The sequence below is a fragment of the Copadichromis virginalis genome, linkage group LG1 (genome assembly GCF_057382275.1).
Source record: "Copadichromis virginalis isolate Kocher_CV1m ecotype Utaka linkage group LG1, C_Virginalis_male_GT1.1, whole genome shotgun sequence".
In the NCBI taxonomy this organism is placed as follows: Eukaryota; Metazoa; Chordata; class Actinopteri; order Cichliformes; family Cichlidae; genus Copadichromis; species Copadichromis virginalis.
The window spans coordinates 8,745,366-8,758,257 of NC_140618.1; the positions used below are offsets into that span (position 1 = coordinate 8,745,366).

A 12,892-nucleotide genomic window follows, 5' to 3' on the forward strand; every position below is an offset into this window, starting at 1 on the left:
TTCCTCAACAGATGGCACAAACCACCCACAGAGAGAAGGCGAAAAAAACATTGACGTGTTCTCAGAAACTAGGGTGAGGTTTAAAAGTTGTCTCTTTTTTTTTAACAGCCACACTGAGATTTCTGTTTGAGTTTAACTTGTAGCAGCTAGTGATATATAGATGTTAAAGATGTATTAAAATGTCACCGTCTTCACATCATTTTGATGGACTCATGTTTGTCAGAAAAGTATGCAGAGCAATGTTAGTGCTTTGTACAACTTACAAGACCAAAAAAACCTTGATTTTAATCGAGATATCGATATCGAGAAATTCCTTACCTTTCTAATATGTGTACAGAGTGTAGAATCTCTTGGCCCTTCCTCATATCAGAAGAATGAAAATCCTGGTTGTTTTTACATCCACAGTCACAATATATTACACTAACTATTCAGATTTGAAGTCAATAAATTCTCCACTCCTACATTAACGTGTTTTGGTTTAAACATTTTCCCATCCAAACGTCCACAGATAACCTCTCACCATGTCAGCATCTGTTTTATGAGAGGAACTTTTTTCCCTTTTTCAGGCAAATGCTGCCTCGCTTCTATAATGGTGTTGTTTTAGTTTGAAGGGATTTACGATGAAAATGGAGATGCAGAGGAGATATTCATTCATTGGTAGTCATTTAAACAGACAGCCCTACTTGACTCCATTTTAATTTGTTTTCCATGGTAGATATGCTGTGCTGTAGCCAGTTTAAATGTCCTCAGATGCGTTTTACCATATATTATGCATTTCGTTACAGCCAGATTGTAGCTTTTGAATTGCTCTGTATTCGTCGATCTGTAAAGTGAGATCATAAAGTGCAACGGTGCTTCTCTGAATGTTATTCTGTTATGTTTAGTGATTTTCATACAGAGTTTCCAACATAATTCCATGCTGACCACCAAAGCTTTTGGGAGTTTTATTTAAAAAAATTTCAGCACTCTTAGTTTGCTGTTCTTTTCTCCCATCACTTATTTCCTGTGTTGAAGAAGGCATTTCATGTTTGCTTTGGCCCAGCTGATGCTTTGGCCAAGAGCTGACTGGCCTGCTATGGGTGGGAGAGAGCAAGAATTTCATTTTGAGTTCACTCCCTTAGTCCACCCATGGCCACTATTTCTTCTTCCACCTCTCCGTTCTCTCTCTTTTCATCACTTTCTTATACCCTTCTCCACCTGTTTCTCCATTTTCCACTGTGTTTCTGTATTTTCACTGTTCTGCAACTGATTTATGGTGATCTATTTCTGCAAAATCCATGGGGATGATCCTATTTTTTTCTTATATACTTCCTTTATTTTTGTTTAGATCATTTCACTACAGGAACATATGTGAAATGGTGAAATCGACCAGTATTGGTCTTCTTCGTTGAGGGTTATATTTAACAGTTTTTTATGCTGAGTGGAGTATGCTGGGGTTACACCAAGTGGAATGCATCAGCTGCATCTGTGAATTTACATTAACGCCTGGTGAAAGTTGTAATCTGATTTAGAGTTTTGAAGGTGGCTCTTTCGTGTCACAATTTCTTTCCCTACCGTTATGTTGGTAAATGTGGTTGTACTGGACTTAAGCTTGTCAGACATGCTAAAGCTTAGCATGTCTGACTGTACGGTAGCGCACTGCAACCAGTTTTGACTTCTGGGCCACCTGTTTAACAGCGACAGACTTTTACTGCTGCTTTGACTCAATTTATGGATTGCTGATGTTAACTGTTCTATTTTTACTGTGACCAAGTATCCTGTAATTTATTGCCACCAGTGTGATGAAGAAACCTCATACTGTCGAGAGGAAATTTGCCATCAATTCAGAGGCTGTCATTCCAAAACGATGCCTTCTGGAAAGTAACGATGATCATGCTAATTAGCCTTTCTTATGTTATAGTTAAGTAAATGACTTCATTGTGTTTATTTAGCAGATTTTTTGATCTATATGATCTGTGTTTATTCTGCATAATTTCTGTTATTCCTATTTTTTTCACTAAAAATGTTTTATGATTAGCACACTTTACTGCTCTTTCACTAAGTAAAGATTATCACTATATCTCATTACCTCATTACTTCTCTCTCTGTCCCGCAGAGTCTAGGATGCGATGAGTATCTCGGATCAGGAAGGGTGGTGGACAAGTGTGGCGTGTGTGGAGGTGACAACTCAACCTGTAGGCTGGTTTCAGGAGTGTTCAAACATAGTTTATCCAAGATCGGCTATCACAAGATAGTGGAGATCCCAGAAGGAGCCACCAAGATCAATGTTACTGAGATGGTGAAGAGCAGAAACTACCTAGGTGGGTGGTAAACATACTCACAGGATACTGTGCTGTGGCTGTACTGACGAAGAATAGCCAGTTAGTGCAGTTTTGTCTTCTTGCTCATGGCTGGTTTCCTTAATTTTATTCTAGCTGCTGTATTGCAGCTGGGTGAATGTATAAGTTAAGTTTAGCATTTTAGCCAACAGAACTGCTTTAGCATTTCACTGTTTTGATTATGAGCACTAACAAGTAATTTAAAGCACCTAAATTAAAATTACACCCTTTTCCCCACTTTTTTGTTACTCTTTATTAGTTCAGCATTCGTTCAGGCAGTCAAGATCAGTCATAATCTTCAGTGGATCTCAGCTATGCTCTATATCAACTAATACACTCTGTGTTTTAAGCTGCATTAGCCTGACCACAGTTGTGCCTGAAGTCGCGTTGTAACTCCCCTCGACTCCATCTTCCTTTCATGTTCTTTCGGGGCCATACCTGTTGTCACCGAAGCCTGATGTTCTGTACAGTCTTACAGCTGGTATCTCCTCCTGTGGCTTTGTGGAATTGTGGAGACGTGTGCTCTCCTAATAGAGCCAAAGAGAGTGTTATTTCTTTCTACAGTAATTTAAATGTTCTTTTGACTACAGTGGCCCTGAATGACCTGTAATCTAAAAGCCCCACCTTCCTCCATAGTGCTTACTCCTACTCAGTCTTTACTCTCTGCCATGCTGTGCTGGGCATATTCTTTATTTAAACGCAGATGCCAAATATAAAAATGTTTCCGTTCACATCACATTATATTTCATTGCATATGTGACAGCTAAATGAATTATGTTTGGGAAAAAAATAACAGAGATCGTTTCTTAGCAGCACATCAGTCATACTATAATAATATTTTGACATCTGCTAGTTTGCTTGAGAAAAGAGGTTTTAGGTATTAGTTGCTAAAACTGTGTGAACAGTATAGAAATGCTTGAATGTTGGCCATATACTTTAAATAAGAGGCCTCTAAGAGTGCTTGTCGTTGGTAACTGCTAATTTAGCTGTCTCGCAGCAAATAGAGCATTTTAGTTTCCATCCTGGTTTACAGTTTCATTAGTCACAGTTTGCTGCAGAGTTCTGCTTTCAGCAGCTCAGAACATACGTCAGAAAACCGCCATCTGCCATGCGTAGTGTTACATGTATGACACCAGTGAAAAGAAAGTCATGAAAAGAAATCATTAAATGATGAATGTGAGAAATGTTTGTTACATTAGCACTAAATAAGCCTGAGCAGGTAGGAGCTGTTTTGTTACATTTGTTTTATTAAACAGCATTTTGCTTTTTAGGATTTCTTTGGCCTTATGCCTATATCGCCACCCACTGTGTCTTAATGTTGTTTAGTGGAGCCTTTGAGTGACCCACACTTTTTACTGAGGTGCAACAGTGGGACAGTAGAGGCTTATTTATTCAGAAATGGCTGTTGGAATGTCAGACATTGTTTAATGAGAACCTTGCCCTGACTCAGCATTGGGTTTAGAGGAAGAGGAGAGCAGTCCTAGTCCACCCCACCACCCCCCATCCACCCACCCGCAACTGCTTTCCCTGAGGAAAGTGCATAAACATGCTTTCATCAGAGGATCTTACCCTTCAGGACTCACAATCTTTTTTAATTAAAGTGCGGAATTTCACCACCCAATAAAAAAAATAAAAAACTGGAAACATTAAGACGACGAATTCAGTGGCTGTCTTTCAAACCCCAGCTGCTTAGATGCCAAGTATGCTCAGCTTTCTTTAATTTGAACTGACCATTTATATACACAAGTACACAGAGTTATGTACAGACAAAAAATACTAGTATTTATATGAAAAACTTTGCTGCACCTTATACAGCATTTACAAACTCTTCATTCTTCATTCACACATAGCAAGAAAAAAAACGTGTGTTCTCTAAGTGGATATGTTTTCAGTTTAAAAATCTGTGGCACATTTATAAAGGTAAAATAAAGAGGAATGATCTGAAGGTGTTATGCATTGAATTTATAAAAAGATTACACAGTTCCAGGGAGCAACATATGTTTTAAAATGCAAACGAGACTAGAATCAGGCAGGAGCCATCAACTATATCCTCATCACGTCCCTGATTTTCCCTTCAATAGGCCTTTGTTCTACGCTCTGCATCTCTAATAGTGCTTTTAGTTGTCCAAACACTCTTTTACAAGCCTGTCTAATGTTACACTTCTAATGTCTTTCTAATGGCCCTTTTGTATTTAATCCATGAAATCAGTGGAAAAACCTCTTGGGAGATTTTGTTACAGGATTTGCATGAAAGATTTGCCAGCACAAACAGATTGTCACATTTGAAAAAGACATTGCTCTGAAAGTGCATGTGAGAGCTTTTATTCAGTTAGCTACTGTAATTACCTTTTTGGGTTTGAGCCACTTTTAAAAAGAATACAGATCCCATTATGCCAAATAGTTTTACATTAAACAATAATTATATAGAAGAGCTTTTTGGTTACATGTTTTTCTCATGTGTTTGTCAGTCTTGATTGTCAGTCTCTCTGTGTCTACCAGCTTTGCGAAGCCGATCAGGGCGATCAATCATTAATGGAAACTGGGCAATTGACCGGCCAGGAAAGTATGAGGGTGCAGGGACCATGTTCACCTACCGCCGACCCAATGAAATCAGTAGCACAGCTGGGGAATCCTTTCTCGCTGAAGGCCCCACAAATGAGATTCTGGACGTTTATGTGAGTAAAAAAATCAGCTTGAACCCCAAGAAAGTTACGGTGGTGGGTCTCCTTGTTTTGTTTTTTTTTGTTTGTTTGTTTTGTTTTTGCTGACCTGAGAAACGGCGTAAAATTTTGAAAGTGCAAATGTTGAAAGGCTTACAGTTCTGTTTTGAAATTGTTGTCTAAGTCTCATCTACTTTCACTCAGATGATCTTCCAGCAGCCAAATCCTGGTGTTCACTATGAGTACATTCTCCAATCTGAGAAGCTCGTGAGCCCTCAGCAACCAAGCCGCAGGCCGGAAGGTAAATAAGACCCACTTTTGGCCCCTCCTACTGTGTACAAACGACCAAGCAAACAACCAGTGGAGAAAATAACTTTTAGATAAATTAATAAGTGCGTGTTCGTTGCAGGCCTATATATAGCTAGCTATATCTATCCATAGAGTATATCAAATTGATGACACTTCACATCTTAGGGAATGCTGTGAATGGACAGGATGGATACGACCAGCAGAATCATCAGGAAAACTTTAATCCAGCTGGCAGTGGAAGATATTCGCCTCCTCCCACTGAAAACCAGGTACCCTCCGTACAGCCACCCAGACGTGAGAGAGAATACAACTGGAAACTGACTGGTGCTACAGAGTGCAGTGCTTCCTGTGGTAAAGGTCAGTTAAAGAAGTTTATGTTGAGCTTTTTTTTTTTCTTTTTAGTTACAGAGAGAGTAATAAAATAACAAAACGGTGAAAAAAGTTTGCTTGAGGTTTTACAGTTGGTTTTTTTTGATGTGTATATATATCTGTTTGTGATGCAAGTCTGCATTTATATGGCATTAAAATTATGTTACATCCAGTTATCAATTATGTAAAAATTATGTGTCTCCATGTGCATGTTAAACTATACCTAAAGTCAAAACTCAAAAGTTGCATTGCTAAAACATTAATCATTTGGTCTTTATGACATTGAGTAAAATATGACTTTACTGAACTTTTAATTGCACAAAAGATTTTCCCATGCGGTATATACAACAATCAAAATTTGTTTCAGGAGTTAGTGCCTAAATTTCTACTTTTTAGGTTTCAGATATTCCATCTTTCACTGTGTCAACCGGCTGACTCAGGTCCAGGTATCGGACTCTTTGTGTGACAGCAGCAGCCGACCAAGTCCACAGGAAGAGGCCTGCAACTTGCAGCCCTGCCCAGCATTGTGAGAAATTTATCCTCTGTTTCTAGAGTGCAAATTGCAGACGTCTAAATTTAAAAAGTGTTTTTTATTCTACATGCAAGTTGACTTAATAGTATGCATGTACGCAATGAAGCCTTAATATAAGCTGTAAATATCACCCCAAGGTTCGATCCTTTAAGCAAATTTTCTATCCAGGCATTTCAGATCACACTGAGAGATGACGAGGAAGAATGTATTTTAAATTTTACCATCCATGTGGAAATATTCATACAATTTTTTTTAAACTGTTGTTTTAAAATATAGAAATTGATGATTTTCAGGTGAACCAAGTTTTTTACATCCTCTTAATTTTGTACAGTTTCTGTCCCTAAAGGAACAAATCACAGAAAATACAACAAATGAATGTCGCATTTTGGACACTAATGCTTTTCATTTTATTTAATAGCTGGGATATTGGAGAATGGTCAGAGTGCAGCAAAACCTGCGGTCTGGGCATGCAGCATCGGCAGGTCTTGTGTCGCCAGGTTTACGCCAACCGCACCCTCAATGTCCACACGAGCCGCTGTCGACACCTGGAGCGGCCTGAAACTGCCAGTACCTGCCAGCTAAAGATCTGCAGTGAGTGGCAGATTCGCTCAGAGTGGACTTCTGTGAGTGGCAGCAGTCAGACTTAATTTAACTTACAAGACTTTTCTGAACTGACCCTGAAGTTATGAAAGTTATCTTGAATCTGTACTCCTGTTCTCTACTCTTATATCTTATATCTAAATTGAGCAAATAAGCACACTCATGAAAAGAAAATGGTACAGTCTCCTTAGCTATACATACCTCCATAGTACAACACTATCCATGTAGTATGTATCTTCATAGTGCTCTGTGCCATGTGGGCTGGGTCAGAGGTCACGAGAGGTACACTGTGTCAGCAATGTGGGCGACTTTGTTCCTGATGAGGAGTGCAACATGAATCTGCGGCCCAATGATGTGGAGAACTGTGATATGGGAGCTTGTGCCAAGAGCTGGTTCTACACTGAGTGGGGCAACAGGGTAAGTGTCAGCAGGAGACACAGTAACTTTCATTCATTTCTAATAACAGAGCTAGTCTTTGTATACAGAAGGTCTGTCTTCATCACTCAAGTAGCTATTCTTGATGGCCAGCTGATATAGATACCTTTTGATGATTTTGGCAGGGAAACATACAACTAAGGTCAGGTAGAAAGTTTCATGCCTATGAGGAAAACTATGAGAAAATAAAATCAATAAAGACAGTGGTTGCCACGCGATCATAGGCTGTGCTTTAGGCTGTTCCTGCTTTCAGGTTACATTGCATGACTTTTGTAAGCAGCAGAACAGATTAGCCATGAACAAATATTAAGTTCTTGCAGGGAAAGGAAGACCTCGGTGGATGACATGAGAATCCAACAGAAGCACGTGTTTTTTGTTTTACAGTGATGATACCATTTAACTTTACGGCAATACAATAGGACTAAAAGAAGAAAGTGAATGACTTTAATTTTGCAGGATGGCCTAGATTCCTCTTGATTTGAAACATACGAACTACAAAGCCAGCTAAGATATGAAGTTTCAAAGTGGGCACAGTTAGGTTCTCTATTTCCTCCTCACAAACTCATACCACCTTTGCACACATTTGACTTGTGTGCGTTCTCTTTAATGTATTTTTCACCCTATGTTTCTACTTTGTGCAAAAATTTGACCTAAACTCTAATACGTTTTGCTCCACAGTGCTCAGCTGAATGTGGTATGGGTGTACGGACACGGGGAGTTCTCTGCCTGACCAACCAAATCAGCAGTCTCCCTCTGGAAGGATGTGGCAGCGAACGGCCCGCAGACTCTCAGGTCTGCAACAACGGTCCGTGTGAGAATCGAATTGAGTGGTTCACAGGACCCTGGAGCCAGGTATGAACACAACTGGAGGTTACATTGTACGTACGGGGAAGTTGTCAGATATGTAGGACTTTACATTAATATGTCACATGGGTTTTTCTTTCCTGATTTTGTGTTTAACTGAACATAGTGCTCTGCAGAGTGTGGCACCGGCACCCAGCAGAGGTCAGTGGTGTGTTTGATGAAGTCAAATGAAGGATTCACTGTCATGCCACCATATGAGTGCTCATCCCTGGACAAACCTCTCAGGCAGCAGAGCTGTAGCCTCAAGGCCTGTGGAGCAAAGTGGTACCACACTGACTGGAGTGCTGTGAGTAAGATATAAAACCCTCTATCACAGTTTAGATGCTTAGAATCCTCACAGTGCTTAAAACGACTGATAAGAAATCACTTTAAATCTATCGTAGATGGTTGTTTGAGTTGTACATAAAAGTGGTGTAGGCACAGTGATGTCACTCATTGGTTTGTGGGCACTTTGTTTTGAACCCTTAGGTACTTTTTTAACTGCATATCACAACTGGTAGATCTGTCTCTGTGGAGACTTCATAGCCAATAGCAGCGACTTGCCAATCACACATAGCCCTGCTCTAAAGCCAATCCTATTTTTGTCATTTATTTTACTCTAAATAGTAATGAATGTCAAGCCTTATTAAAATTTCTTGAAACTTGCCCGTGAGATTGCAAACTCGTCAGGATTTTGAGTTTATATATATTATATATTATAAATGATTTTTTCTTGGCTTTTATACTATCTGTCTTTTTAAAGCAGAGGAGTCGCTCCCTGCTGTTCATTAAAAAGATTGCAGGTTTTAGCCCCTTTCCCATTCCGAGAGCTAACTATCTGTGAGAGCTAGCTGATGAGTCTCCTGATTAATAGGTAATAAGTAGGTTATAAATATAGGTTATAAATAAGATTTATAACCTATATTTATAGGTATCTTATTTTATAATAAGATTTATAACCTACTTATAAATACTTATAAATAAGTAGGTTATAAATCTTTATTTGCTATGTACCATTTTTGTTACCGTTTAATATGTAACAGTTTTATTTAAACCCTCTAAAATGTGTCCTGGTGTTTTTGACATTAAATAAATGTAAAGTTTAATTAATACTAATTAAAGGACATCAATAGTACAATTTCCCTTGAACCTTTCTTTTCAGGATTCTGACTGGTCAGATTTAACTGACAGTACCCAAGCAGCCCACTAAACTCGGATTGGTGCCTAGCATCACCTTTTTACATCTGACACCTCAAAACCAGATTATCCCATTTTCCCTATTAGAAATTTAATTGAAATAGTTGATCAAATTTTGATCGTAATGTTTAGAATATTCGCTGTGATATCCTCACTGACTTTAGGGCAAGCATATGAGAATGATTACTGTCACTGACTCTTGCTCTTCAAGTGCTCCAAAACATGCGAAGGAGGTTTCCGTGTGAGAGAGGTGCGCTGTCTGTCTGATGACATGCTGTCCAGAGAGGGCTGCGATGTGCAGTTGAAACCAGAAGAGAAGGAGGACTGCAACCCAGAGCCCTGCATACCTCTGATAGGTCAGTCAATGTTTTATACGATTGACCTGAATGAATATTTATTGATGATTTTTAGCATCAACACATTGTGAGCATAATAAAGGGAATGTCCTCCCAGTTTCCCTGAAACTCTGTGGCTCCACTGCCATATCTTTATTGAATTATATTATCAACTCTTATTTTGTATTCAGATGAGAACTGCAGAGACAAATACTTCAACTGCAATGTGGTGGTCCAGGCTCGCCTCTGCGTGTATGATTACTACAAGACAACATGCTGTGCTTCATGTTCCCGGGTGGCCCACAAACAGTCGACCTATCGCCGACAAAGCTAGCGCTCTCTACCAGGGTCACTCCGCTCCATGGTGGTCCAGAGTCAGTACCCCCTGGAGGCCCTCTGGTCCTGTGGCAGCTGGGAAGAATAGACTGGCTGGACCTTGCCTAAAATAGGCACTTGTTGTTTTTGCCAACTGTGGAAAGTGAAGAAGGGACATTTTTGTTGGTTTATTTGAAGACAGCTGTTATGAGGGAAAAATGGTGTGTGCCAAGAATCCACTCACTGCAGATGTCAGCTGTGGTGAGAGGCATCAGTATCAAAGTGGAGAATCTAAAACACTTAAAGGATTTGATCTGTGTCTTATTCAAAGAATCCCTCTTCTTTGCTTCAGTGGGAACAGTTTGCAGGTACTGTTTACCGACAATGACGCTTGTGGATTACTTATGAAGAGGAGAGCACGAGCTGACTGTGTAACATGGACCATATATGGTTACACAGCAGAACTCAGATTTATGGCAGTTAATGTAATCGCACATGTTGTCAGTTATTTCGCATCCACTGCTGACCAAAGATATGTAACCTCACCAAACTGCCGACAGTAGCAGATCACCACCTTTTCCTGAAAAACAAATACTGTGCACCTTCCCTGCTGCCAATTGCATATATTTGACTGTTTTCTGGCAAACCATGTCTTTTTCTCCCTACACAGCTACGAGGTCCAAAAGCAGCCTATGTAATATGTATGTATAAATGTATGTATGACAATGTGAATGATAAAAAAAGAATGGTTTTCAGGCTTCTTGGACAGCCCAACACTCTGCCAGTAACTGAAGAGAAAGAAAAATCTCCCTCTTTATTTATTTGTGTGGTTCCCTGTTGTTACATGAACCACCCGTGGCCTCTTTTTAGCTGTGGTGATAAAACTTTTGTTGCCTTTAAACCAGAGGTGTGGACTCGAGTCACATGACTTGGACTGAGTCAGACTCGAGTCATTAATTTTATGACTTTAGACTTGACTTGAAAAAATGTTCTAAGACTTGTGACTTGACTTGGACTTTTACACCAATGACTTGGGACTTGAATTGGACTTGAACCGGTTTACTTGAAAAGACTTGATATTTTACCCCAAATATAAAATTTAACATGCATATTATATAGAGATTGAAAATGTGAGGTCATTCACGGGTAGAACCGCAAAGGATTCTGGGAACTCGTGGCAAGCGGTACTAGCGCACGCAGGCTTTCAATTAAAATCAGTTATACAGCGATAAAAAGAAACACAAAAATGTCAAGAAGCCGTTGTATTATTAACTGCAATAGCCGGTCGCATGACAGCCACGGGAAGCCGACGGGTAAAGAGATCGGTTGTTATCGGATTACGTCGTTGAAGAGAAATTGTTCGAGCCATGTTTCCGAAGTAACAAAGACACGACGGATGGCCTGGATCGCAGCCATTCAAAGACCAAATATAACGTCCCAGAACTCTCCAGCTCACAGGTTAGTCTGCTCCAAGCATTTACACGAAGGTCAGTGTTTTTTAGTAGTTAATACGTCATTTTCATAACATAATTAGTGATATAGGTTACAAGCAAGTCTGGCGCTGAACAGAAATTGTCACGCTATGCTCCTTTGTTTATTGTGCATAAATAGTAAATTGTCCTGACACAATATTGCGTTTCGCTTCTGTTATTATGGTACATTGACAAAAACATATACTTTTATTCACAGGATAAAACAGGTTTTTTGTATCACTAATTGCCCAGTGCGATTACAGACTGCGGTAAAGTGAGCCGTCATTTGTGAGCCGCGGTCAAGCCAGCCGCCTCCTATCCGCGCGGTGATTACAGCATACAATATTGTTGTCACTGCTACATTTCTGTAACGCTACCAGAAATTATTTCCACTACTAATTAATTACCGTTGAGCTCAAAGGTCCTATTAATAAACGGTTAAGGAATGTGTATTTATGACGACAATTTGTGAGACTGGTAAACTTATGATACGTACGATGGTCTTTCGTTCTACACGGTGCATTTCAAGGTCCTGTACCCATCCGTCGGTAAACTGTACCTGGGCTTGTTGCAGTGACCTGAAGTTACTAAACTTCATGAGTGTGTGCACTCACTCCAAGAACCGTATGATTATAAATATGCATATAAATATGCTAAGATGAGATAGCTGACTTCATCTAACTAGCAAATGTTGTCCAGGCTACGTTGGTGATACAGTTTTTTTAATAATATGTATGATATTTTTGTCATGCGATTTTAAAGCTGGTCCTACAACCGCATCCAAGAATAACATGCAGCTTATCTCAGAACTGTCGGTGAAAATTATTCTTGGAGCTAGGTTTAATTGAGCTGCATTTTAAAGAGGTGCAATTTCACAATTTGTGTATATTTTCTAAGTTCACTATTTTGTCATGTGTTGAGAAAAACACAGATTTTAAAATTACATGGTCTAATATTTACATTTAGCATAACTGCAACATTATTTTTTCGTTTTTTGTTTTTTTTAAAGACTCGAAAGGACTTGAAATTCAAAATTTCAGACTTGTGACTTGACTCGGACTTTTACACCAGTGACTTGAGACTCGACTCTGACTTGCCTGACATTACTTGAGACTTGACTTGAGACTTGAGGATAAAGACTTGAGACTTACTTGAGTCTTGCAAAACAATGACTTGGTCCCACCTCTGCTTTAAACTAGTCACAACTTTGAACTCGGTGTAGGCATTTCACAGCCTGCTGGATGACAGAAGCAGATAATCAGAAAACTTTTGCATTTTTGGAGAGTTGAAACTAACTGTACATATTTCTTTATTTCTAGTGGGATATGATCATTCCACACTGTGTAATTCCTATGAAAAAAATATACTGAATTATCTATAATATATTATTTACATTTGACTCTAAAGAGAAATCATTTCAATGTTTTACAGTTCTTGATATGGTGATACATACATCTGGTTTGCATTTATAGTAAATCCTTATTAGTGACCAATCTTTTTCTACCAT

The 12,892-nt window shown here is 39.2% G+C and overlaps 1 protein-coding gene across 1 annotated transcript in view; it reads left to right on the forward strand.

Annotated features, from left to right (window-relative positions):
* thsd4 (thrombospondin type 1 domain containing 4) overlaps positions 1-12,020 on the forward strand; it is a 51,780-nt gene extending 39,760 nt beyond the window's left edge. The window contains exons 7-17 of the mRNA XM_085445357.1: positions 2,096-2,300; positions 4,818-4,993; positions 5,183-5,279; positions 5,453-5,644; positions 6,053-6,182; positions 6,607-6,811; positions 7,032-7,205; positions 7,902-8,075; positions 8,194-8,373; positions 9,475-9,619; positions 9,790-12,020. Of these exons, the coding sequence (XP_085301483.1) occupies positions 2,096-2,300; positions 4,818-4,993; positions 5,183-5,279; positions 5,453-5,644; positions 6,053-6,182; positions 6,607-6,811; positions 7,032-7,205; positions 7,902-8,075; positions 8,194-8,373; positions 9,475-9,619; positions 9,790-9,932 (1,821 nt within the window). The 3' untranslated portion in view covers positions 9,933-12,020. The remainder of the gene's footprint in view (positions 1-2,095; positions 2,301-4,817; positions 4,994-5,182; positions 5,280-5,452; positions 5,645-6,052; positions 6,183-6,606; positions 6,812-7,031; positions 7,206-7,901; positions 8,076-8,193; positions 8,374-9,474; positions 9,620-9,789) is intronic.
* The last annotated feature ends 872 nt before the right edge of the window (positions 12,021-12,892 follow it).